Genomic DNA, 27,168 nt, shown 5'->3' with positions numbered 1-27,168 from the left:
ATAGTATTGTGTTTGGCTCGATGCACCATCAGAAATTGGCTCTATGTAACTTACACGCCTCTAACACGTGCCCTCAAAATTCTTTTAAAGATCTTGTGAACAAGTTTTAACATTCTCTGACTATAAAGTGATCATGGGGGCGATTTCAATACTGTAACAAACAGTAGGGAGGACTGCAAGCCGGTGAAGCCCCGTAGGCCTGGATGAGAGGAACAGGGAATACATTTGTTTAATAAAGCACATGGTCTAATGGACATTTGGAGAGTCCTGCACCCTGGGGAACTAGACTTCACATTCCTCTCTTATCCACATAAAGAGTATTCACAATTGGATTATTTTTTGATTTCTGACAGTTTATTTCCCAGGGTTTGGAGTTCCACCATTGGTACAATCTCTATTTCAGATCATGCACCGGTGTCTCTGGGTCTGAAGCTGGAGAATGGTAGACATTCACTTTTTCTTGGCAGATAAATCTGGGATTATATCATGATGAAAATTGTTCAAGCTTATTTGAAAGACAGATGTGCGGACTATGTGAGCACCAACTCTAACAGGGAAGTTTCTGATTTGATTTTCTGGGAACCCAGAAAGGCAGTGATAAGCGGCTATGATATTGCATATGTAGAAAGGGTTAACAGGATAAGGAATGCGGATATTTTGCAAATGACAGACGCTGAAAGTGACCCAAGCTAGGCACATTGCAGATATGTCAGAAAAAACATAAGAGGTGGACATTGCCCGCACAGCATTGAATCATTTATTATTCCAGAGAGCTTCCAAAGCGCTCCGTTTTTTTCAGTACCAACTTTACCACTAGAGTAAAAAGCCCAGTAAACTTCTGGCAAATTTAATACACATAAAAAGCTCCAGGTCATCGATTACTAGTATAAATGACAAGAAGGGGCATCATTTGCAAGCTTCAGAAGGTATTACCGAAAGGTTTTTGGAGTTCTACCAGGAACTTTACAGACCCAATAAAAATAGATATAGACACCAAAAATGAGTTCTTTACAAATGTCAAATGGCCCAAGTTATCCCCGATTAGGTAGATACATTAAATAGGCCTATTACAGATGGGGAAATTGTTGAGGTGATCCAGAATCTCAACTTGGGCAAGGCAGCTGGGATACAAGCCTGGGCACAGAAGTTTTCAAGATTCTATGTTTTCCCATTTTGCAATCTCTTGCTGCTCTTTTCAATTAAATTGTGTCACATGGCTCTATCCCAATGGATATGAGCCAGTTGGTAATAGTAGTGTTACCTAAAAATGGAAAGGATCCTTTGGAAGTCAGGTCTTATAGGCTCATCTCTAATAAATGTGGATAGGAAAATCTTTGCTGCAGTTTTAGGTGGTAGGTTAAATTCAATGCTTCCCATTTTGATACACTGAGACCAAACCAGTTTTGTTAAGGGACGTCACAGAGTTAAGAATGTGCGCCATCTTATTGCTGCTTTAAGCGCTCAGTCAGACTCAGATGCTCTGATCGTAAGTCTTGATGCAGAGAAAGCATTTGACTCGCTGACCTGGGAATTCATGTTTTGGACGCTGGGTCAATAAGGCTTCATGGGGAATATGTTGGGATGGCTTTTGGTAATGTACAGTAATCCCAGTGCCCGTATCCTTTTAAACAGTGATCTTCTCCCTTACCATTACAGTGTGGGGTCAGACAAGGATGCCCCATCTCTCCCCTTCTATTCATTTTAGCGGTGGAGTCAAGCCGCGCAGCCATCCTCCGTTCCCTCTGAGGCCGCTCTGAAATCGGAGCGGCCTCAGAGGGAATTTTCCTTCCGCCCCCCCCCCCCTCCACCTTCCCCCTATCTAACCCACCCTCCAAGCCCTAACTAATTCCCCCCCCTACCTTTATTTTACAAGTTCTGGTCCGGTCCAGTCCAGGAGCTGGTCCGGAGGCCACGGCCACACCCCCGGAATGCCCCTGGGCTGGAACCACGCCCATGGCCCTGCCCCTGGAACGCCCCCCGCTCCCCCCCCCCCAGGAAAGCCCCGGGACTTATGTGCATCCCGGGGCTGGCTCGGCACGTGCAGGGGGTGGAAGGGGCAGGTTTTCGGGGGTTACGCGCGTAGCCCTTTGAAAATCTGTCCCTAAGAGTATAGGCTGACCTAAAAAAATAAATAAAAATAAAAGGTTTGGGCAAGTTTTTGGAGGACAGGTCCATTAGCAATTATTAGCCAGACAGACTTGGAAATTACACCATTACAAACTGCTGAGAGCCTCCAAGTTGCCCAGATTAGCCATTTTCAGATACAAGATGATGTGACTGATGGACCATTGGTCCGACTAAGTATAGGATATCTTATATTCTTATGAGATACAGTACAAGCACAGCTGGATTTCATAGGCTAACATAGGCAACCAGTAAAACAATTTGCAAGGCTGCGATCAAGGGGGATATGCAAGAATGTGACTGACAGAGACAAATGCGCGTGTTCCAGACATGAGAGTGGGAAAACACCTTCTAGGTGCTTTCATTAAGGCTAAGAGGAGCAGGACAGGGATTCAGGGGGAACAACGGTAAATGGGTCACCATTTGACATAAGAGCAACAGCAATTAAAGCAGAGGGTGGCAATCTGGTTGACTAGGCATGCAATTAAGAGTGCTGCTGTGTTGCTAAAAGTTGTATTTAATAGTTAAGGTTTTGCAGTTACCTAACAGGACCCACAGATTCAAGGCTGTGTGAAAATTCAACCTTGAGAGGAGAAGGATGTGGTGGATAAAAGCTGAACAAAAACCTGTGTCTGGGCAAAATTGAGGTTAATGATCTGGGTCAGTTAAGAGAATTAGCCTGATCATTCAAATAAAGAAGGATTTAAGGTTGATTATGGGTTAGTAGAAGTGGATTAGGATCATACGTTCTAATATAATTCCCCAGTGGATTTGGAGGGGAGGAGGCACAGTCTGACCAGAAACTTGAATAAAAAAATATGTAATTTTGTAATTGCTAATGGTGGCAGTGTTATTAAATACAAATCCTTGCTGACAGATTGCCCCAGTTGGTATTGTTCAAATGGGTTTCATGTGAGATAGACATTCATTTACTTCACCTCACGGCAGTATCCCACCATCTGTCACCTCCAAAGGGACCGTTATTATAAAACCCTGACCGAAATGAACCGGATTGCCAGGCATTTGGACAGGGCCTACATGCATGGAGCAGCAGGTAGGGAGAGAGTGACTGACTGAATATATTCGGAAGCAGCACAGTTATTGCCACTTCTCTGTGTGGTAGTTGAAAGGGAATGATCCATTGCAAGTGGTCTGCCCATAGCTGGTGACATCCTTCAATTAAAGCAGGGATTTCCAAACTCTCCTGGAAGATACCCTGCCAGTCAGGTTTTCTGGATATCCACAATGAATATTCATGAGATACCTTTAAATGCAATGAAGGCAGTGCAAGTAAATTTCTCGTGCATATTCATTGCGGATAACCTGAAAACCTGACTGGCTGGGAGTCCCCCAGGACAGGGTTGCGAACCGGTTAACTAAAAGAATGTGGTGGGAAAGTTGGACATAAAAACATAAGAAACTGCCATGCTGGGTCAGACCAAGGGTCCATCAAGCCCAGCATCCTGTTTCCAACAGAGGCCAAACCAGACCACAAGAACCTGGCAAGTACCCAAACACCAAGAAGATCCCATGTTACTGATGCAATTAATAGCAGTGGCTATTCCCTAAGTTAACTTGATTAATAGCAGTTAATGGACTTCTCCTCCAAGAATGTATCCAAACCTTTTTTTAAACCCAGCTACACTAACTGCACTAACCACATCCTCTGGCAACAAATTCCAGAGCATAATTGTGCGTTGAGTGAAAAAGAATTTTCCCTGAGTAGCCTTAAATGTGCTACTTGCTAACTTCATGGAGTGCCCTCTAGTCCTTCTATTATCCGAAAGTGTAAATAACTGATTCACATCTACTCGTTCAAGACCTCTCATGATATTAAAGACCTCTATCATATCCCTCCTCAGCCGTCTCTTCTCCAAGCTGAACAGCCCTAACCTCTTCAGCCTTTCCTCATAGGGGAGTCCTTTATCATTTTGGTTGCCCTTCTCTGTACCTTCTCCAACACAACTATATCTTTTTTGAGATGCAGCGGTCAGAATTGTACACAGTGGGCCAGATTTTAAAAGGGTTACGTGCATAAGGTACGCGCGTAACCCTTTTAAACCCCCCACCACCACCCGTGCGCGCCGAGCCTTTTGCGTAGGCTTGGCAGCGCGCGCAAGCCCCGAGACGCGCGTAAGTCCCGGGGCTTGCAAAAAGGGGCGGTCGGGGGCGTGGCCAGGGGGCACGGTTTTGGATCAGGGGCGTGTTCGGGGCGTGTGGGCGGTCCAGTGGCGTGGCCGAGTGCCCTGACACAGCAGCCTGTGTCGGGGCCTGCCGCACGGGCGCGCGTAAGTTACTACTGCCCGGAGGCAGTAGTAACTTTTCTGATAAAGGTAGGGGGGGTCTAGATAGGGCCGAGAGAGTGGGTTAGGTAGGGGAAGGTGCGGGGGGGATGGAAGGAAAGTTCCCTCCGAGGCCGCTCCGATTTCGGAGCGGCCTCGGAGGGAACGGGCAGCGTGCGCAGGGCTCGGCGTGCGCAAGTTGCACAAATGTGCACCCCCTTGCGCGCTGACCGTGGATTTTATAGGCTACGCGCGTATCTTATAAAATCCAGCGTACTTTTGTTCGCGCCTGATGCGCGAAGAAACGTACGTGCGCGCGCTCTCTTTTAAAATGTACCCCAGTGTGTGTTGCATATTGTTTGTCTGGCAGTTGTAATGTTTAATAAAGCTGAAGCCCGAATTATTCCATAAGTAACACTGCCTGCGCACATTCAGACTAATATTAAAACAAGCACGTACGCACCCATACATGCACATGAGAGGAGATACGCCGGAATTTTAAATCATGTGCACACTTGCTCATAGAAGATTAAAAATACACCTACCATACATAAGTATGCTCCTCATTATAAGAGGTCACTCGAGCAAACCTACTTCATGTATCTTTCATAGGACTTTGCCAGCTTTTATGCACGTATGTAAGCGTATTTTAAACATGCTAGCACGAGGGACATTCCCAGTTTTTCCCACTAGTCCACAACTTTGTCTAGTCAATCTGGAGGTCATCCATACTCCTCTGGTTCTTCATCCTGCATGCCTCCCAGTTGGACCTAGACCTCTCACCTTGTCGTATAAGCCCTAAAATGCAAGATCTGCACAGTCTCGATCCTCATCAGGAACAGCTGTAAAGTTACACAGCTAACAAGCCGATGCCTGCTGGGATCTCCAGATTTAAAAGAGTTTAGTGCATAACAGCAGGGCCTAACCTCAGGACGCCTATACCCATCCTTTTTCCACCGCCTTATTTTCTGCACATGCACACACTTAAACATGCATAAATACAGCTTTTAAAACACACTGCTCACATGCAGTCCACATACATGATTATGTTGCATTTTAGCACAAGAAACATTTTTAAACTCGATCTCTTTGTTATGTGTTTGTGGTGCCAAGCCATTATAGGGTGGGAGGAGTGAAGAGGTTTTTAGGTTAAGAAGAAAGTTCGTACTACAACACTATATGTTACATAGTTTGTTAGGTATAAAGAAGACCAGCATGTAACCTTCTTTTGATTGCCTTGCATCTCTCTCTACAAGGTATTCCAGGGAAAGGCATAAAAAACACTGAGATCCATGTTCAGCTGGCAGGCAATGGATAAAGTTACCCGGATAACTTTAGATATTCAGCTTGGCATCCGCACTGACTGAACATCTGGTCACAAATTACCTGGACAAAGTTGTCCGGATAACTTCACGATAGCTTCTTTTCCGAGCAAAACTTACTTGCGTAACTGTCCAGGCAGAGATGAAAATAAAACCGCATGCCGGAAACATCCCCCATTACCACATCTTTTTGTCCAAGTAAACGGTTTAGGAAATTATTTGCCTGGGAAAACTGGAGCCGGCGAGCAGGAGGGGAGGGGATTTAAAATGCCAAGAGTTTGCTCAGCTAAAAACAAAAAAGTTTGAATATGGACTTCATTGTGCATAAGTAGCTAATTATGAAAAAAATTCCACCCCGATTCCAAGTATTTCAATTAGTTTAGAACAACAAGATTAGTACTTTTCACTATTGTGTAGTCATAACATCATACCAGCTAACATGGCATTCTGTAAAATCATATATAATTTACTTCTGAATGGATTTAATGTCATAGCCAAAACCCTACGCATATTATTTGCTAGGAGTTCTCCTGTCACTATCAGTTAGGCTGAAAAACTCATTTTTCTTACACAATTTTTTTTTTTTTACTTTCCTCCTGTTCCTCTCTTCTACTTTACCTCACTTCACACAAAACCACACCCCACAAGCAAACATGCTGGCTCCCACCTCTCTTACCACCCTCAAGCTGTGCATTCCCTGGAAAAATCCCTCCCCTTCTGTGTCGCAGGCAGGCAGGATGCAGACTGGAGATGAACTGCTACCCCCTTCCCCAGCATAAGATGTGAAAATGCTGCATAGAAAGGAAGCACCAGCGCACACAATGGGCTTTAAAAACCCAACAGGATCAGCGGACACAAACGGTGCTAAACTTGGGCTGGGGAGGGGAGATAGCGATAGTGCCGTGATAGTGCTGGACTGGGGGGGGGAGGGGGAGCAGGGTGAGAGGGAAGAATGCTGGTGTTGGACTGGAGAACGGGATGCTGGAGCTGTGCGGCGGGACACCAGTTTTATCCATTTCTGAGGGGCAATTCCATAAGTTGCTGCTCTGAATAAAGAACTTTTTCCATTAAAGATGGTGAAATCTATTACCTCTTATCTCTAGATGCTTGGTAAAAAAAAAAAAATCACCTCCAGGTCAACTTTGTGCCTATGAACTGCTACCATATAAACCACAACAGGCAGCGCCATATTTTAAAAATGAGGTGACTTTTTCAAGGAAAAATAACAATTTACCTCAATCTAGCAGTCTTTCCTTCTTTTTTTTTAAGGGAAAGGGGAGAAGGTTCAATAAAGACAGACGGACAAAGATTAGGGATGTACAAAAACTTGCAGTAATAGAAAGGAGGTGGTGCCTGAGCCCAGAGCGAGTAAAGCGAGTCCTTCCCGGGACTCCAGCCCACAGGCAGCAGCTGAAGACCTCTCCCTCCAGGGCAGCTGGAGCCAGGAAGCACCGCACAAATGTTGCTTCAACAAGTTTCTCAAAAAATGGAGCCAACTGAATGTAAGGATAAGTCTTCTTTAGTGGAAATTTAAACAATATCAATATGATATCTAAGACTGACAGACCAGTGAAACAAAAATGCACCAGTGTATAGATTTATCGGCAGCACAGGAGAATGAGTACTGAAACCTCATTATAAACATACAGAGCTAGAGGTGTTCATGTCACATTTCCCTAACACCTTAAAGCAACCTAAAATAGAAATGCTCTCTCCCATTCTTAAACTCATTACCTGAAGTAGTCTGAAAGAGCGATGCATAATGAGAAGTTATAAAGAACAGATTGAAAAAATGTATACCCTGGAGGAGAGGAGAGACAGGGGAGATACGACACAGACTTTTAAATACCTAAAAGGTATTAATAATGCACAGGAATCAAACCTCTTCTGATGGAAAAGAAGCTGTAAAACTAGGGGTCAAAATATTAAACTCCAAAGGAGTAGGCTCAGGAATGCTGTCAGGAAATATTTTTGCATGGGAAGCACGGTGGATGCATGGCATGACATCCCAGAAGAGATGGGGAAGACAACAGCAGCAACCAAATTCAAAAGGACATGGCATAAGCACAAAGGATCCCTAATGGCTAGAGAAGGGAAATGAATAAAACAGGGTAACTTCAGGGGTAACATCTCTGCATGGGAGTAACCTGGCTCAAAGCAGCAGATAGGATCCTAAATATCTTGCAGGGCAGACAGGATGGACCATTTGCGGCTTTATCTGCCATCATTGACATTGTGGAAGCATATTTATAGGATGGTTTTAAACCAGTTGCTCATCTTTTACATACGTAACAGGGCTATCAATATTCTGCCCCTGTAAGCAGGAATGGCCTCAGCTGTGTGCTCGCCAGGGGTCTCAAAAAGACCCCCTACCCCAGTTGTGAGGTCAATGCTGTGTAGGTGTGTTAGGGAGCTGACCCATTCCCCATTGGGAGGGATGGTAAAGATGTATAAAAATATTACACCTCTGTAATACAGTAGGAGAACTTAAAACAAGGCCGAGGTAAGCAAGTGTCCCTCCTTGCAGAGGACATTTGCTGGGTCTTTCCCCTTCACAGGGATGAAAGTTTTACTGCCTTAGCAAAGATGGCTGGGACCCACAGAAGGGTTGGCTGGGAGGAAGGAATTCAGGGAGAGAAAGAAGCCTGGCACTCCACTGTGTTTTGAGAAGAATAGAAACAGAGGATTTGAGAAAGCGCTCCACTGAGGAAGGATCCTGAAAGCATACCTGCCTGACGAAGAGATCAGCTAGAAGCTTCATGTGAGGGTCAAAAGAGAGGCTGAGAAAGAGAAGATAATCTGCTCTACCAACAAAGTACAAGGAGGAAGGGGACTTGTCCAAAAGGTTTATTATTTTGGTGGATTCTTATAAAGTTAAAAATAGAGACTAAGTTTATATTCTTCTTTGTGACTTGTTTTTGACTTTTGCTGCCTACTCATACCACCAGTAGAGAGTTTATTTTTGAACAACAGATCTGAGAGTCAGATTGGTGATTTTTTGCTGGATTGACTGAGTGAAGAGCAGGAGAGTCCTGAGAGAGGAAAACCTTAAGGGCCTTGAAAACACAGTTTTTTTCCCCCATTTGCAGGAACCCCCAGGTCATGAGGCTTGTGTAGTTTGTGCCCTCTTCCGTATGCTCCTATATCCAAGAGCTGAGCAGGATGGGGCTACACAGAGCATAAAGCATCTGCTTGAAGTGTCACAAAAGGCAGAATAATAAATAAAAATAAATACATAATAAAATGTTCTATTTAATATAAAATAGAACGCGCCGACCCCTGATTTTATAACATGCGTGTGGCTGCGCGTGCATGTTATAAAATCGGGCGTACCTTTTAAAATCTGCCCCTTAATCTCTGCATATACTTTCCCTGGCCCAACCTAGCACTCCCCCCCCACCCCACCCCCACCGGTTCCCACAGCTTCAGGAAAACATCTGCATACTGAGGTACTTTTACCCTCAGTAGTATGGAATAGTTATATTCAAAAGGGGTTTTTTTAGCCTGCTTTTCTTTTATACTTTATTTTCTTTGATGATTCTTGCAAACACATACGGAAAATGATAGTCACTAAATAAATAATTTAGATTTTAGAAAAAGCAAAGCAATAGTTTGCTTTTCAGTGGGAAGAAGGCTAATGAGATCTCCATGTTGATCTGCGTGTCCCCTTAATAACATTTGGGTTTAATGTAATTAATGTAATAGCTACACCTGGCTGTTGACTGGTTCTCCCCTCCTTGATTCCTGGAGCTCATCTTTCCCCTTCTTCCCTCCTGAACCATGGTCATTCTCTATCCCTCCTTTTTTCTCTACCTCTAACCAGCATGATTCCTGGGTGTCCTCTCCTCCTCTCCCCTGATAGGCTGCAATCCACTCTCACTCCCCCTTAGCCAGGTCAATGATGGATGCCTGCCTCCCTTTGTATCTTCCTTTTCTTCCGGTCTCATTCCTTCTTCCCCTCATGTCAACCCCGTTCCCATTTTTCTCTTTACTTCTTTTGAGCCATTCTGCTCAGTTTTCTGGGGATAGTTCTCCTCTCTCTCTGTCAGGCTAATGGCAAAAAACATGGCAGTAGTGGAAAATGTTTTTCACTACTGTGACAAGCCAGCGTTCCTCTGCTTTCTTCAGTGTTCAGCAGAGGCTGTGAAAGTTTACCAGTCTGAGCAGAGGTGTTCCAGAGAGAGGAACCTGGGAGGGGTTTGTACTTACAGCTACACTTTCACATTTTCCAAAAGTACGCAGGTAATTTTTTTTTTTTAAACTCTGCACACACATTAGCAGTGGCAATTTGTATGTAGGTAGCTTTGGTGGGATAATTTTCCAAGGAAAGTTATGCAGATAATTTCCCTTTGAAAACTGCTATAACTTATTCACATTTTTTGATTGAAAATTTTACAAAATTGCCCCAAAATGTCTAATTTCTGCACCAAACGTCCATGGCCATATGTCCCCTGCCTTTGAAAAGGTCACTGCCTCCCCTCCTTTCAGCAACTAGCATACTACTTTTCTTCGGATCTTTAAAATCAGTCATGTGATTGCTCCTGCATAGTTTTCCAACCATATCATTCACTCCTATCTCTTTAGTATGTCATTCCTCAAACTTGCCATTATTAGTGGAAAAAATTAATTACATACACTGAAAACATGGAATAGTTTCCTCCTTCCCTGCTCAACTTACTTTCTATTTTCTAAATCCTATTTAGAAACTCATTTTTTATGTCATGGCTTTGAATTTTTCCCTCACTTATGAAGCAACTCCATTATCCTAATCACATGTTTTCTTCAACTATAGATTTTAACATCAAATTTGTTGTACCTTCTCCCATCATTTTCTCTCTTGCTGGGATATATGGTAGTAATGTTTCACTGCATTTTTCATGGAATCTGTTCACTATTTTGGAATCCATTTGTGTGAAGGATGCTATGTAAAATAACATTCTTCTGCACTTATACATGACGATATAAATGACAGGACAAAAGAACACCGAACAGAAATTAACAAGACTGAGCTCTGACATGGTTGTTGATTTGGTGTTCTCAGGGCCTTTTCCAATTCTTTTTAGTTTTTTTTTCAAATTACATTTATCATAGTACAATAAAAGCAAAAAAAGTTCCTTTCTTCGGGGGAGCTTCAGATTGGAGACAATTATTATTTTCTTCTTTTTGGCTGATCGATCACTATCACCCGCGTGGGATGACTAGTCTGATGGCTATATTATTTATTTAAATTTTATTTATTTAACAGTTTTTCTAAACCAACATTAAAATACACATCATATCGGTTTACATTATAACAGCAGGTAGAAAATACATAGAACGGGGAGGTGGGAGTGGATAACCAGCAAAAACAAGAGTTAGAAAGGGCTCTAACTGGGAGCCCGAGGCAATAGTTAAAAAAATGAGGGGGGGGGAGGGGGGCGTAGTAGGTGTAATAGGGGAGCTATATACACAGACTGGGGTGGAGGGGTATAATTGGGAAGCTATTTACAAAGAAAGGGGTGGAAGGAAGGTGGGGCAATTATTTACAGGGGACGCAGGGTGAAGGAAGATTGTAGCAAAGTTAATCCGGAAAGGCTTGGTGGAAAAGCCAGGTTTTTAGCATTTTGAGGAATTTATTTGGGCATGATTCCAGGCGGAGGTTTGAGGGCAGTGCATTCCATTGGGTTGGGCCTGCAATTGAGAGGGCACGGTCTCTGGCTGAAGTTAGTCGGGCCCTTTTAAGGGGTAGGACTTGTAGGGTAAATGTGTGGTTTGCTCTGGTGGGGCGGGTGGATTGTGTGAGACGGAAGGGTTCACTGAGCCAAGTGGAGTTATCATTGTATATAGCTTTATGTATGATGGTGAGTGATTTGAATAGTATGCGTGATGGGATGGGAAGCCAATGCAGGTCTTTTAGGATGGGGGTTATGTGGTCTGTTTTTCCAGCGTTGCTAATTATCCTTGCCGTAGCATTTTGGAGGATCTGTAAGGGTTTAATGGTAGAGTAGGGGAGACCAAGGTACAGCGAGTTACAGTAGTCTAACTTGGATGACATAGTAGCTTGGATGACAGTTTTAAGGTCATGCGTGTGGAGCAGCGGCTTGAGCTTTTTTATGATGTTGAGTTTATAAAAGCCACCTTTGAGTACAGAGCTAATGTGCTTTTTTAGGTTCAGTAATGGGTCGATTAGGACGCCGAGGGAGTTAAATGCAGACAGGACACAGTCTTCTAAATTTGATGAGGCAATGCCAGAATGTGGGAAGCTGTAATTTACAGATTACATTGGATTCTTTATTGCTCCTGGAGTTGGTACGTGATGGATCTGCTGGTGCAAGTGCCATTTTGTTGAGGTGCTGTGTTCCTCGTGGCAGGATCAGTAGGGTTGGTGATTTGGCACCCCAAAAGGTGGCCTCAGAAGTTGGCTCCACTATTGTGATTGCTGCCTCAGTTGTTGTGATTCCCTTGACATCATAGCCAATTTTGGGAGAAGATCCTGCTACTATTTCAGAGGCAGACCTCTATACCTGCAACTCTTGCTCTCTTCTCTATACCCAAAGTTGCTATTAAAGTAGACTTGGAAACCCCAGGTGAAGTTATTGTGGTCTATTATGACACAATTAGAAGATACTGTATCTAGCCAGAGGGAAAATCTTCATCTTTCTGTAATTACACTACAGTCTGATGTTTCAGCTCTAGCTGATTCTATGGAGTAAGTTAAAAAAAAAATCTGCTTGATGTAAGATAAAGTCTCTAAGATGTGAACTTGAAAATTTGGAAAAAAAAAAAGCTGGTTTGAATTGAAAGATTTATTAATTTTGCTAGGTCAAAAGGTTTGAATGTATCTGATGTTAAAAAAAAATTTCTGATGCAGACTCTGCATTGTAACATAGTAGATGATGGGCAGAAAAAGGCCATCTGACCTATCCTATCTGCCCAGTTATTTTGTCCACATTGCCAGCCACAGAGTGCAATCACCTTCAGGATTTCTCCTTAACGGGACAATATTTTTTTATTCCTCCTTTTCACTCTATCCTCTTGAACAGAAAAGCATGCAAGATCCCCAGTTAGTTCCCTTCAGTAATCCATCTTTACTAAACAACCGGGCTCCTAAGCCCCCCGAGTAGCCTAGGTCAGGGAAAATATGGTAATATGCCTTCATTTCAAGCACAACCAAAGTCATATCAGTCTGGACATAAGAAGTACATAAATCGAACCCTAACTGCTATAAGATCCACGTTCTGCACTGCAGCTATGTTTACTTTATCCTTTATTCTTTGTAACGCACAGTCTGTCCGAAAAAAAAGTCCCCATTCTGAAAGACCTCATACATATTATTCAGCCTGATTTTTTTCTTATCACAGAATCTTGGTTAACCACATCAGATACAGCTATAGTAAACAATTTAACTCCCACAGGCTATACGACCATTTCTGAACCCAGAATAAACCGCCGAGGAGGAGGTTTGTTAGCTATCATTAAATCCTCTTTGAATCCAGTAAAAAAACAAATAATATCAACAGGTTCGTTTGAAATACTTCTGATTGCTACTACAATACTAAACATAGGAATTATCTATTGTCCCTCTGGGTGCCTCAACTCTGAACTTTCAAATTTTCTAGAAACTATTTCTACACTTCCTATAGATTTAAACAAAACAATACTGCTGGGCGACTTTAATCTGCATATCTCTAATCCTTCCATAATCACTAGTTCCTTTTTAGATGCCATGTCTGGCCTCGGCTGGGATCAACTCATCAAAACCCCTACGCATATTAAAGGTCAAACATTAGACCTAGTATTTTTCAACCCACTTCAACATTTTCCAATTCCGAACAATATCACAGTAGTACCCATCCCCTGGTCAGATCACTACAGAATTCATTTCTCCCTAAATCTAAATAAAAATCCACATATAACAACAAAGAAACAATCAATAATACATAGAAGGAAATTCATTAATGCAGACACATTTGTAGAGACAATCACTCCTAACATACCTACCACAGTTCTTTCCAACATAAATGACACAGTACACTCTTGGAATACTACAATTACAACCACCCTCGATACAATTGCCCCGTTTAAGCAGATCAAACAAAATAGAAATAAAAAGAAAATAGATGCTCCCTGGTACACAAAATCATTGCACACCCTAAAAACTCTCCTTAGGAAACTAGAACGTAAATGGCGTAACAACAAAACCACAGAACTAAAAAACAACTACCGTTGTACCTTACGCCGTTATAATAAAGAAATAAATCAAACAAAAAAACTCTACTATGCCAATATCATTGCCAAAGCCAATGGCAACCCAAATACACTATTCAATATAGTAAAAACCTTAACCTCTCCCCAAAATGAAAACTCCATAAATGTCGATACCAACTGTTGCAATAAAATTGCTAAACACTTTGAAACTAAAGTACTTAACATCTCTGCTGAATTCTCAAACCTTCCTTATCCCACTCAAAAAAAAGAAGTACCCAGTCAATCATGGTCAGAATTCACCCCTACTTCAGATACTTCTATTCTAGCCATTATAAACAAACAAAAACCCTCCAACTCCCCTTATAATCCGTGTTCTGGAGCCTTTTTCAAAGCTCTCAAACTTGAAGCCTGCTCTTTCCTTACCCTTCTAGTTAATCAATCTCTAGAATCAGGTGAATTCCCTCACACTTTAAAAAAGACCTCTATATTACCAATCTTAAAAGCTAAAGCAAAAGATACATCTGATCTCAACAACTACAGACCTATATCCTCTCTTACTTCCCTGGCCAAACTAATAGAATCCGTAGTACTCCATCAGTTAACCGATTTTCTTACAGAGCACAATATTCTTCATATTAATCAACATGGATTTAGAAAAGGTCATTCCACAGAAACACTCCTTCTATCCTCTTTTGATACTTTCTTCCGTGCATTCGATTCATATACAGACTACATCATAGTTTTCTTAGATATATCAGCAGCATTCGATACCATTAATCATCAGATACTCATTTCAGGTCTTCAGAGCATAGGTATCACAGGTACAGTTTTGAATTGGTTTACATCCTTTCTCTCCAACCGACCTCAACAAGTCAATTACAATCAGCACTGCTCTTCCCCATATATCATTAATTCCGGCGTTCCTCAGGGCTCATCTCTTTCTCCTATTCTGTTCAACATATATCTACTTCCTTTATGCTATATTCTATCCTCTCTTAATCTTCAATTCAAAATTTATGCAGACGACATCCAATTTTTTGTCCCATATAAATCATCTTGGTCAGACACTCTATCTTTAGTTTCTCTATACTTATCTACAATCAACTCTTGGCTCTCCCACAATCGATTAAAACTAAATCCAGCAAAAACTGAGCTTGTACACTTAACTTCCATTTCCGATTCTTCATTAGGTCCACCATCACATCTTACAATCAATAATGTTACTATCCCCATAACACGTTCTGCTATAAGCCTAGGTGTAAACATTAACTCAGATCTTTCTCTAAAACAACACATATCCTCACTTACAAAAAAATCGTTTTTCAAACTACGTCTGTTAAAACATCTTCGCCCTCTACTATTCTACCGAGACTATAGAACCATTCTTCAATCTTTAATTTTCTTTGGCTTAGACTATTGTAATGCTCTTTTCCTAGGATTGTCAGACTCTTCACTATATCCCCTTCAACTGATCCAAAACTCTGCAGCCAGAATACTAACCAGAACCTCTCTACGTCATCATATCACCCCTATTCTACAATCACTACATTGGTTACCCATAAAGTTCAGAATAAAATACAAAATTCTCTCCATTATCCATAGTTTAATTCATAACCATAATCACACATCCACCTGGCTTTGTTCACTACTGCGCATATACAAACCGACACGACACTTAAGATCACTTAACCAAAATTTACTAGATATCCCTTCTCCTAAACAAGCCAGATTAGATCTCACTAGAAAAAGAGCCTTTTCAATAGCTGGTCCAACACTTTACCAAACCATCTTCGCTCAATATCCAACCCTGCTCATTTCAAAAAATCTCTCAAAACATATCTTTTTCAACTTCCATTCAACACGTCTTCTAATTAAACTTAACCATCAATACCGAACCTACTCTCCTAAACTTAATTACACCCATTACAATTCCATTTATGCTACACATAACTACAACATACTTGCTCATTCACATGTCTCCAATTATCATACCCTTCTCCCTTCTTCCCTTTATTATATAATTTTTACGCTGCATTTCTCCCACTTCCCCTCCCTCCTCCCGTTCCCCTTTCCCCCCCCCCTCTATCCCCTTTTTCCCCCAAAAACAATAAGCCCATGGCTCCAAACTTTTATACTTTTTAAAATTCTTATATACTAGCATCCTGTCTAGTTATTGCCTATTTTTATGTAAAGTTTAATAATTCCATTTTATTTTGATTATTTTATTTTTGTTTTAAATCTGTGAACCGTTTTTGATAAAATTCCTTTTTTTTTTAAAAACGGTATACAAATACTTTTTAAATAAAATAAATAAATCAATAAAAAAATAGCCTGTCAGACAGATCAGGCCATGAAAATGCCTGTACTTCTGCTATGACTTCTAGTCACGAGAGAACTTGAAGCCTGCTATGTGGACCTACTGCTAGTTTGATTCTATCATCACAGCCTGATCTAAATAATTACCATTACAAGCAAAGCTCCTAGGTCACCTGAACAGCCTGCCAGATAGACTTGTCTATGCGAATTGCCTGCATTTCTGCTAGGATTTCCAATTATTACCAAGCCAGATTCAGCATAGGCAACTGCCTATGGTGCCAAATTTTGAAGACATCAAATATGCAGGTTTGCATTAGAGTCATGTGCTGGCATAGTTTTAAAGGGGCATAGCATGGCTCTCTACCTATAGGTGCAAAATTTTCAATCTGGCCCTAATGATCACAGAACTTGTAGCCTGAGAAGCAGATCCAGTTGCTACTGATTCTACCATCACAGCCTCCAGACAAACCCAGCCATGAAGCTGCGTGTATTTCCCCTAGTATGTCTATTGTTTCATGTTAATTACTATGCCATTAATTGTGGCAGCTCCAATATACCTTATTGAATTGGGCGAGTACATCAACATGAATACTTAAATATGTTCATAGTACCAGATTCTGCTCTCTCCATTTTATACTACTAAAGATGGTCTGTGCTTACCCTATATACTCAAACTCAATTACTGTTATAGCTGCCACCGCCCATCCTGGGAGGGCTTTCCACGTTTCCACTACCCTTTCTATGCAAAAATATTTCTTTGACCATTTGAAACCAGGCACAAATGGACAGAGGCCAGCAAAATGACCTTGGACAAGAAAGTACTATTAAGACTAAAGGAGCAGATCTTCATGTCAGTACTAAGATCTATGCTGAGAAATTAGCAGATGTTAAAACTCTGTGATGATTTAAATCTTGAAATGAATAAGAGGCGTAAAGATCAAGTATGGAATGGACATACTGGGTGACTATCTTTTCAGCCAAATTATTAAAAACTTGTACAAGATGCCTTGGATACAAAAGAAGGCCTAATGAATACAGAATTAGAACAAGGGGACTTGGGAGGACAGGTAATAGGACAAACAAAAAAAGAAATTAAACTCTCACTAAAGTTCAGGAGCCGCAAGTGGCTTCATAAGAATCTGACTGTGGTTCTTTTACATAAAGTAGAGTTACTTACCTGTAATAGGTGTTCTCAGAGGACAGGAGGTTGTCAGTCCTCACATGTGGGCAATATCTTTTAATGGAGTCTGGCTGGAACTTTTATGTCAAAGTTTAGTGTGCCATTATGCCATGTGTCCACATGGAGGCCTTTTCAGTCTTGTTCCTTAGCATTATAAAAAGAAGCCAACTCTAAGGAGAGATGGGTGGATTTCATGAGGACTGACATTCTGCTCTACTCAGAGAATATCTGTTGCAGGTAAGCAACTCTGCTTCCTCTGGGGACAACTAGGATGGTAGTCCTCGCATGTAGAGCATTCCTAGCTACAGATTGCCAAGTATGGAAAAGGAGTAAACAACAAAAACGTACCAGCGAGCACGCAAACTATTTTTGCTAACAAGCCTTTTTTCCCTTTTTATATCTTCTCTATGAAGGGCAGCCTGGAAACAAAACAACAGAGGCTAGGACAGACTGGCCAAACCTACTGTTGAATCAGGAATCCCTGTCCAAACACTAATGAGATAAGGATGTGTGCAGATCTCCACCACAGAGACCGATATTAGGTAACCCACCAATGCTGCCATGGCTTGGACAAGGTAAGCCTTGACATAACTCGCCAGATTCCTTTCTACCTGGGCATAACAGAAAGAAATGCAGTCTGCTAGCCAATTAAAGTCTGTTTAGCAATGGCAATCCCTAGATTGCTGGTGTCAAAAGAACATTTCTGTGGGCTTCAGACTGCTCCAGGTAGAAGGCCAAGGCCGCTTTGCAGATCAAACTCTGCAGTGCTTGTTCATCTTGCTGAAAATGAGACCTGGGAAAAAATGTCAGAAGGATGATTGATTGATTAAGATGGAATTCTGATACCCTCTTAGCAGAACCTTAGGATGGGTGAGCAGAAGAACACTATCATGATGAAACTTAGTATAAGGTAGATAACTTACTACAGCCTTGAGCTGATTGACCTTGTATGCTGAAATGACCACCACCAAAAAGATGACCTTCCAGGTCAGGCACTTCAGGTCTCAGGAGTGCAGTAGCTCATAGGGAATTTTAATCATCTGGGATAGAACCAAATTGAGGTCCCATGGCTCAGTGGGAGGCCTGATAGGAGGCTTCAAATAAAGGAGGCCCTGCACAAATTGGACAACGAAAGGCTATAGAGCAAAGGGTCTACCTTCTACATGCTGGTGATTGCACTGTTATGGAGGTGGGTCTTGAGACCCAAATTGGATAGATAAAGAAGGTAATCAAGCAGTTTTTTGTGTAGAGAAGGAGAAATGATCTAGGGTCTTTTGATCACATAAGTCAAACCTCCTCCATTTGAGCCCATAGGATTTCCTAGCAGAATCCTTTCTTGAAGCTAAAAACTCAAGAAACATCTTCGGATAGATCAAAAGGTTGTAAAGTCAGTCTCTCCACATCCAGACAGTAAGAGTCAGGGACATTATATTGGGATGAAACAATCTGCCTTGATCCTGAGTGATGAGAGAATGGGTGAATTCCCCAGCCTGAGTGGATACCTGATGGACATCTCACTGAGGAGTGGGAACCAAATTTGTCTCAGCCTAAAAGGGGCTCTGAAAATTATAGTTCCCCTGTTCTTTCAGCTTGAACAGAATCTTCAAAATTAGTGGAATCAAAGGATATGTGTACAGCAAGGTCTTGCACCAACTGAGGGAAAATGCATCTGAGGCTAGTTAGCCCTGTGCTCTTTTCCTGAAACAGAAGAGTGGAACCTTTCCGTTCTGAGGAGATGCAAACAAATTCATCATGGGTATGCCCTACTTGTGGAATATCATTTTCCTACCCCCATGTCCAGGGACCATTTGTGGGGTTCCAAATTACAACTCAGTCTGTCTGCCAGGACATTTTCCATGCATGCCATATACGTCGCCCTGAGAACTATCCCCTGAGATATGATCTAATCCCAGGACTGAATAGCCTCCTCACACAGGAGGTACAAATCCATGCCTCCCTGCTTGTTGATGTAAAACATCGCAAATTGGTTGTTCGTTTGGCCAGACATTTTCTGAAATTCTTCAGATCATACTATATTGCCTTTAGCTCCAGGAAGTTTATCTGATGTTTCTCCTGAGCAGACCAGAGGCCTTGGGTGCACAGCCCCTCTACATGGGCTCCCCAACCTAAGTTGTTTACATCCATAGTAAGAACAATTTTTACTTGAGAAGTGTGAAAGGGGATACCCCTAGTAAGAACATAAGAACATAAGAAAATGCCATACTGGGTCAAACCAAGGGTCCATCAAGCCCAGCATCCTGTTTCCAACAGTGGCCAATCCAGGCCATAAGAACCTGGCAAGTACCCAAAAACTAAGTCTATTCCATGTTACCATTGCTAATGGCAGTGGCTATTCTCTAAGTGAACTTAATAGCAGGTAATGGACTTCTCCTCCAAGAACTTATCCAATGCTTTTTTAAACACAGCTATACTAACTGCACTAACCACATCCTCTGGCAACAAATTCCAGAGTTTAATTGTGCGCTGAGTAAAAAAGAACTTTCTCCAATTAGTTTTAAATGTGCCCCATGCTAACTTCATGGAGTGCCCCCTAGTCCTTCTACTATCCGAAAGAGTAAATAACCGATTCACATCTACCCATTCTAGACCTCTCATGATTTTAAACATCTCTATCATATCCCCCCTCAGTCGTCTCTTCTCCAAGCTGAAAAGTCCTAACCTCTTTAGCCTTTCCTCATAGGGGAGCTGTTCAATTATACCTTTCTTGAGATGCGGCGACCAGAATTCTACACAATATTCAAGGTGCGGTCTCACCATGGAGCGATACAGAGGCATTATGACATTTTCCGTTTTATTTACCATTCCCTTTCTAATAATTCCCAACATTCTGTTTGCTTTTTTGACTGCCACAGCACACTGAACCGACGATTTCAATGTGTTATCCACAATGACACCTAGTTCTCTTTCTTAGGTTGTAGCACCTAATATGGAACCCAACATTGTGTAATTATAGCATGGGTTATTTTTCCCTATATGCATCACCTTGCACTTATCCACATTAAATTTCATCTGCCATTTGGATGCCCAATTTTCCAGTCTCACAAGGTCTTCCTGCAATTTATCACAATCTGCTTGTGATTTAACTACTCTGAACAATTTTGTGTTGTCTGCAAATTTGATTATCTCACTCGTCGTATTTCTTTCCAGATCATTTATAAATATATTGAAAAGTAAGGGTCCCAATACAGATCCCTGAGGCACTCCACTGTCAACTCCCTTCCACTGAGAAAATTGTCCATTTAATCCTACTCTCTGTTTCCTGTCTTTTAGTCAGTTTGGAATCCACGAAAGGACATCACCACCTATCCCATTACTTTTTACTTTTCCTAGAAGCCTCTCATGAGGAACTTTGTCAAACGCCTTCTGAAAATCCAAGTATACTATATTTATTTTATTTTTATTTTATTTATTTAAGGTTTTTTTATACCGGCATTCAAGAACTCGTTCTCATCATGTCGGTTTACAGAAAACAGGGGTGCGAAAAATACAACCAAAACATAAATAAACGTGATGAAGGGATGCAGTTACAAATAACAAGGGTTAATGAACTGGGATTGTAAGAAAATAAAGTGAGATAGAGGAGATTAATTATATACAAGTGTACATTATAAATATGGAGTCCACTATATACAGCTTCTAAGCAGAGAAATTATTGATGGTGCGTGTTAGGTGGTTAGGTATATCTACCGGTTCACCTTTATCCACATGTTTATTAACTCCTTCAAAAAAGTGAGGCAGATTGGAATTATCCTGCCACCAGGACAGGGAGTCCCTGAGTTGTTGTGTAACATGGATGCTATCATGAATATCCTGGGTGGCATGTAACCACTGTGATCTGAGGGTCCACTGGACTCTCCTCATGTAGAGGCATGCCAAGGGAATTTCATAGTCCATTGAAGCCATAAGGCCCAACATCCTTAACATGTCCCATAATTATATCTGATCTATCTGAATTCTTCCCAGATATAAGATAAATGCCCTCTATTATGGAAGAAAGCCTGCTACACATTGATTTGGTGGCTAGAAATGACAAACTGGGTACTTGCCAGGTTCTTGTGGCCTGGATTGGCCACTGTTGGAAGCAGGATGCTGGGCTTGATGGACCCTTGGTCTGACCCAGTATGGCATTTTCTTATGTTCTTATAAACTCAAGTGGAACTTGGTGTAGGAGATGACAAACCCTAGTAACTCCAACACCCAGAAAGTTTTGCACATTGATTTTGTGGTTGTAGTCCTGACCAACGAATCTTCCAGACAGGAATAGACTTGCATTCCCAGCTTGCATAGCTGCACTGCCATCACAGCAATATATTTGGTAAAGATACACAGACCAAAAAACAGCACATTATACCGGAGGTATAGGTCTCCTGCTACAAATGTGAGATATTTTATGTGATGTGGAAATCTCTCTATATGGGTGTAGGCATCCTTAATATAGAGATAGCATAGTCAGCCCCCCTTTTGAAGAAAGGGAATTAAGGTACCCAGGGAAACTATGGTGAAGTTTTCTTTTATTAGAAAATTATTTGAGGCCTTTAGGTCTAGGAAGAGATGGAGTCATCCTGTTCTCTTGGAATCAGGAAGTACTTGGAGTAGAATCCCAACTCTCTTTTCCCTAGTGGAAAGAGTTCAACCAGATTGGTCTCCAAGAAGAAAGAGAACTCCTTTTGAAGCACTTTTTTTTTTAAACTTTTTTTTAATTAATTTTTACAATTATACAAAGTAAAAACCTTTGCACAGTAATATGAGAGAAATATTGTAAGTAACAAATGAAAAAACAAAAACCAAAATATCAATAAAGATATACAACTAATCATTCTCTCAAATTTAAAACATAAAAAAAGGGGGGAATGGAAAACAGGAGAGCAAAAGGAAATTCTAGCATAAATCATGCATATTTAAACTATAGGCGGCATAGAATCAACCTCTAAACCTATCCAATAAACCTTAAGAAGTTTCTGAGTTAGATGCCCGATTAAGTGCTTTGGCATTTAGGAAGTCCTGAAATAGGTCTAAACTAAAAAAAAATGTATTAGCATTCAACTTGATTATACATTTGCATGGTTAGTGCAACAAAAAGCTGGTACCAAGAGCACAACTCCAGAAAAGCTTTTCGCCTTTCTTATGTAACTTTGGCTAGGTCAGGAAAAGTCCTGACGAAACCACCATGAAAGGAAACTCTTTAATTTTTGAAATAGAACTTCATCATCAAACTTAAGTCCTGTTCCGAAAAAAAAGAAATCAGCAATGTAGCCCTCTCAGTCACTTCCACAGTAGCATTTTCCAAAACAAATCTGATAAGTTAGAAAAATCCACTGCATCCTGAGAAGGAAGTATCTGATTAGGATTTTGCTTATAAGGAAGAAACAAATATTTATTAAGCGCAGGAATTTTGTCAGGTGGAATTTTCAAGATTTCAAGGAAATCTCTCTTAAGGGTAACAAACTGCAATTCACCCAGGGTTTGAGGAAAATTACTAATTTTCAAATTTAAATGCCTTGAGTAATTTTCCTAGGATTCCAACCTTCTGAGAGAAGAAAGACACTCACGAAACATGGAAGCATTCACAGACTGTAATCTTTTAATATCATTCCCCATGGCTTGAACAGATGTTGAATATGCCAGGAGAATTTGCCGGTGATCATGAGCGACCAAATCCAATTTCAAGGAAACAGACTCCAATTGCTGGGACTAATCCTGAAATGTCTGAGATAATCCAGCAATCAAATCCCACAGTGAATCCAAGGTGACTACCGCTGGCTTAGAAATCACAAAAGAGGGCCGAGGAGCAAAACGCTCACCTTGTGTGATGGATCCAGCCTCAGGCTTATTCCCCACTGGAGATTCCGAGGGTAAAATGCCACTGACAGCACCTTCCTCCACAGATTGTTTGTCATGCAGAGTTTCAAGAAAGAATGGCCCTTTGCCCAGCTGGACGCCAACTTCTCCCTTTGTGTAGGGCTGCAGGATAGAATCCTCATCAAGTGCACCAATGGTGGTGACACCACACTGGGAAGAAACAAGAAGCGGAGTTTTGAAATCCGGTGGGCTAAAAGAAATTTCCCCAGGCGAAAAAAGAGCTCCTCTCTCTGTTACGCCAATGGGGCTTTCCCGCAAATCAGGGATGGAGACAGAGAGTTCAGTTATTAAATGCTGATCCGATGGGAGTGAGGATTCAGAAGGAAAAATCCTCACTTTCCTTTTCCTCTTTTGTGGTATATTGGAAGAAATCAACCAAGAAACAGGTAAATGTCAGAGCAATAGGAAAAGTGCATCTTCTTACGCTGCCATCTTTGATTCCCCATCCTCACAAAACATTATTCTTGAAGCACTTTTTGATATAGTGTGTGACCCCAACAGGGATCAGGGGGTGATTTAGATGCAACCTGTACCTTCTGATGATGCCAAGGACCCATATATCTGAAGTTACACTGGGCCAATGGTTCACATAAAACCTCAGCCTGCTTCCAACAGGAAGGTCCTTGGCACAGATATGGAGATGCAGGCCATGATTCTGTGATCCAGTCATAACGACAGCTCAGGTGTTGACTAAGGTGCTGGCTGCTACCGCAGATGGGCACAAGGGGCCTGTTGAGTATGGGAACAAAGAGCGGAAGATAATGCCTTCTCAGCTGTGAAAATTGCCTCTTCTATCCCCTTTCTCAGGTACCTCCTCAAAGAAGAGGACAGGTCTGGAGTGGTTGTGGAGAGCTGTTGAAGTATGGAGCCGTGTTCATGGATATGCACTACTGCTTCTTTTAACTTCCAATGCATGGCATGTACACAAACATTTTCCTAGACATTATGTTTTGAGGTCTGAGGCCTGCTGCCAGGCGAATCTGTGGGCACCAATCCTGATGATAAAGACTCTTGATGCCATTTCGAAAACATCAAAGGTTGAATGGACCATGTTTTTTCCACTTTCCATTCCCTTCTCCACCAGTGACTGGAAGGTATCATGCTGCTTCTGAGGAAGCTGATTGGCCACCTCCGGTATCTGCCTCAATAAATTCCGAATATACAGGCATATAAAGAGATGATAGGAGGCTATACGGGCATTTAGCATAGCTCCCTGAAATACCTTCCTCCCAAGATTATCCAGGGTTCTAGAATCATTCTCTAGGGCACTGAGGAATGGGTTCCAGTCCTCTTGGCCCTCTTGAGCATGGATTTGACCACCACTGACTGGAGCAGTAGCTGCCTCTTTTTGAATCCTGGAACATTCTGGACGAGAAAACTCATGTCTGCCTTCTTGATAATGGGAACCACAGAAAGAGCTCTCCTATATCCTCATCTGTATCTTCTGAAGGATTTCATGAACTAGGACTGCCACAACTTCCTTAGAGGCTCCATGAACTGGAGAATCTCCATCATCTTATTTCTGGTTTCAACTTCCATCAGTAAAGTAAAGGAAATGGCCTCCACCATTCTTCAAACAAAACAAGTGAAGGAGAGGTCCTCAGGAAGGGATATTCTTCTTTCTGGGGAGCAAAAGGGTTGGCGAGGAGATCATCAATCCCTCTTTGTCAGAGACATCATTGAATCTACAGTTGTTCCCCAAGAAAATGTAGTTTTAGACTCTGGCTGGTAGGATGTGATAAAGACCCAGATTGGTGGTCCTACTGACACAGCCTCAGAGAGGAGAGCACTTGTTGGCTAGGGCCTGGAACTTGAGGAACTCTGGCGCCTTGGGGAAGCTTCTTCCCGTCATGGGTTAGAGATCACCATCAGGGCAGCCACCATTGACATTGATTCCCCTCCAGGAAGAACATGACACTTTCTTCCAGTGTGAAGAGACAGCCAATGGCTTGTCTCTCTGGTCCCCACCGATGCTTGATGTCAAGGGAGTGGCATGCCTCCTTATGCCCATGTATCACCAGTGTCCAGTGCAACTCCCAGATTCCTTGATGTTGAAGTCACCAATGCTGATGTCAATGGTCAGTCTTTCATTGCCTGAAGTGCTCATCCATCACCTCCAAATGGGACCATCATCCTTTAGAGGTCATGGTCATATACAGGCAACACCTCAAGACATGATGCAATGATCCAAGGCCCAGAATAAGTCTATCATAGGGCTACATGAAAGATATAATCCTAGTGCACCACAAGTCAAAGAAGTGGATAATGTGACGGTAAAAGCCAGAAAGATGTTTAGCTGCATAAGGAGAAGAATGGTCGGCAGAAAAGGGAGTAATATTGCCTCTATATAGGTTCTTGGTAAGACCTCACTTGGAATACTGTGTACTGTTTTGGAGACAGCACCTGCAAAAGGATATAAACAAGATGGTCCAGAGGTGGTTAATGAAAATGGTCAAGTGGTCTTTGTTCTAAAGCATATAGGGAAAGACAAAGTTCTAAACATGTATACCCTAGAAGAAAGGCAAGATAGGGAAAATATGATAGACATTCAAATATCTCAAAGGTTTCCATGCACAGGTAGTCAGCCTCTGTCAACAAAAAGGAGGCTATATAAGGTCATGTGATGAGATTGAAAGGGGTAGACTCAAGAATACTCTTAAGAAATATTTATTTACAGAGAGGGTGGAGGATTGTCTGGAACAGCCTCTCAGTGGAGGTGGTAGAGACAAAAACAATATCTGTATTTAAGAAAGCATGAGATAATTATAGGGGATCTCTAAGGAAGTGATGAGAATTACAATACTAAATTAATTGGATGGATGGGCAGACTAGATGACCTATGCAGTCATTTCCTGCCATCATGCTTCTATGTTTCTAAGCTGCTGGTTGCTCATCCATGGATGGCTGGAAAAGGAGGAAAGAAAAATTCAACTCGATGACCATGAGACAGTTGATGCCTATTGGTGCACCTGGTCAGACATGGGGAATGGAATGGAAACTTAGAATAATGATTGAAAACCCTACTTAGGGATCTAACAGGGAAAGAAACAAAACTACGGGGCTCCATGATGAATGAACCTGTGAATTTTACCAGCAAAACACACCATAGCAAACAGGAGAGTAAGGAACCGTGGGCTCCACAGCAAAGAAGAAACTGAAGGGACCCCCTCATGTAGACACGTAGTATAGTGGCAAGCTGTGCATGTCCAGTGAGGCACAAAGTTCTAGAAACTTTGATATAAATGTTCCAGGCTGAGCTCCATCAGATGGTTTCACCACATGTGAATATTGCCATGCTGCTTGCTCTTGCAGAAAGAATTTTTAACAATGCCCACTAAAGTTAACATAATTGAAATTTGATTGCAGTTATATTTCTATTGTTTTCCAATGTGTAAATGATATAGTAACAATGACTTGACTGCAGTTTTTTCCAAAAGGTTAACAAAAGATAATTTCAAAATACCCACTTCCAGGTTACTGGAAATATCTAGACCAAAAACCAGACGAAATAGTAAATTGGAATTAAATTGACAGCTTGATTTAAAAAAAAAAATGAACTTGCAGATAGATCTATTTACAATTCCTAACTTGTTACTCTGAGCTAGATTTTGCCTGAACATTTCATAGCTATGTCTGTCAGGTTACGTATTTTACACACCATTTCCCTTGGATGGAAGGTTTCTTCTTGACGGAAGATCAAGAGACTCACTGTTCCTCCTGTCTTGGTGCTTCTCAGAAGAGACACTACTTCTTCTTGGGTTTCCCTACCAAATCTACTCCATTTACCTAAAACAAAAAATTCAAATAAATTTGAAATGTTAATTGATACGCCATAAAAAAAATGTTTTAAATGACACATCATTTAATATTAGGTAAC

General features: G+C 41.6%; 1 protein-coding gene across 1 annotated transcript in view; it reads right to left on the bottom strand.

The window, feature by feature from the left end:
• The window catches only part of PARD3 (par-3 family cell polarity regulator), a 1,467,145-nt gene that overhangs the window by 674,571 nt on the left and 765,406 nt on the right, over nt 1-27,168 (bottom strand). The window contains 2 exon segments of the mRNA XM_029588581.1: nt 26,950-27,050; nt 27,053-27,077. Coding sequence (XP_029444441.1) covers nt 26,950-27,050; nt 27,053-27,077 — 126 coding nt within the window.

This window comes from Rhinatrema bivittatum, chromosome 2 (genome assembly GCF_901001135.1).
Source record: "Rhinatrema bivittatum chromosome 2, aRhiBiv1.1, whole genome shotgun sequence".
Taxonomy (NCBI): Eukaryota; Metazoa; Chordata; class Amphibia; order Gymnophiona; family Rhinatrematidae; genus Rhinatrema; species Rhinatrema bivittatum.
The sequence above is the reverse complement of the archived record's forward strand: the minus strand, read 5'-3'. Positions and strand labels throughout refer to the sequence as shown.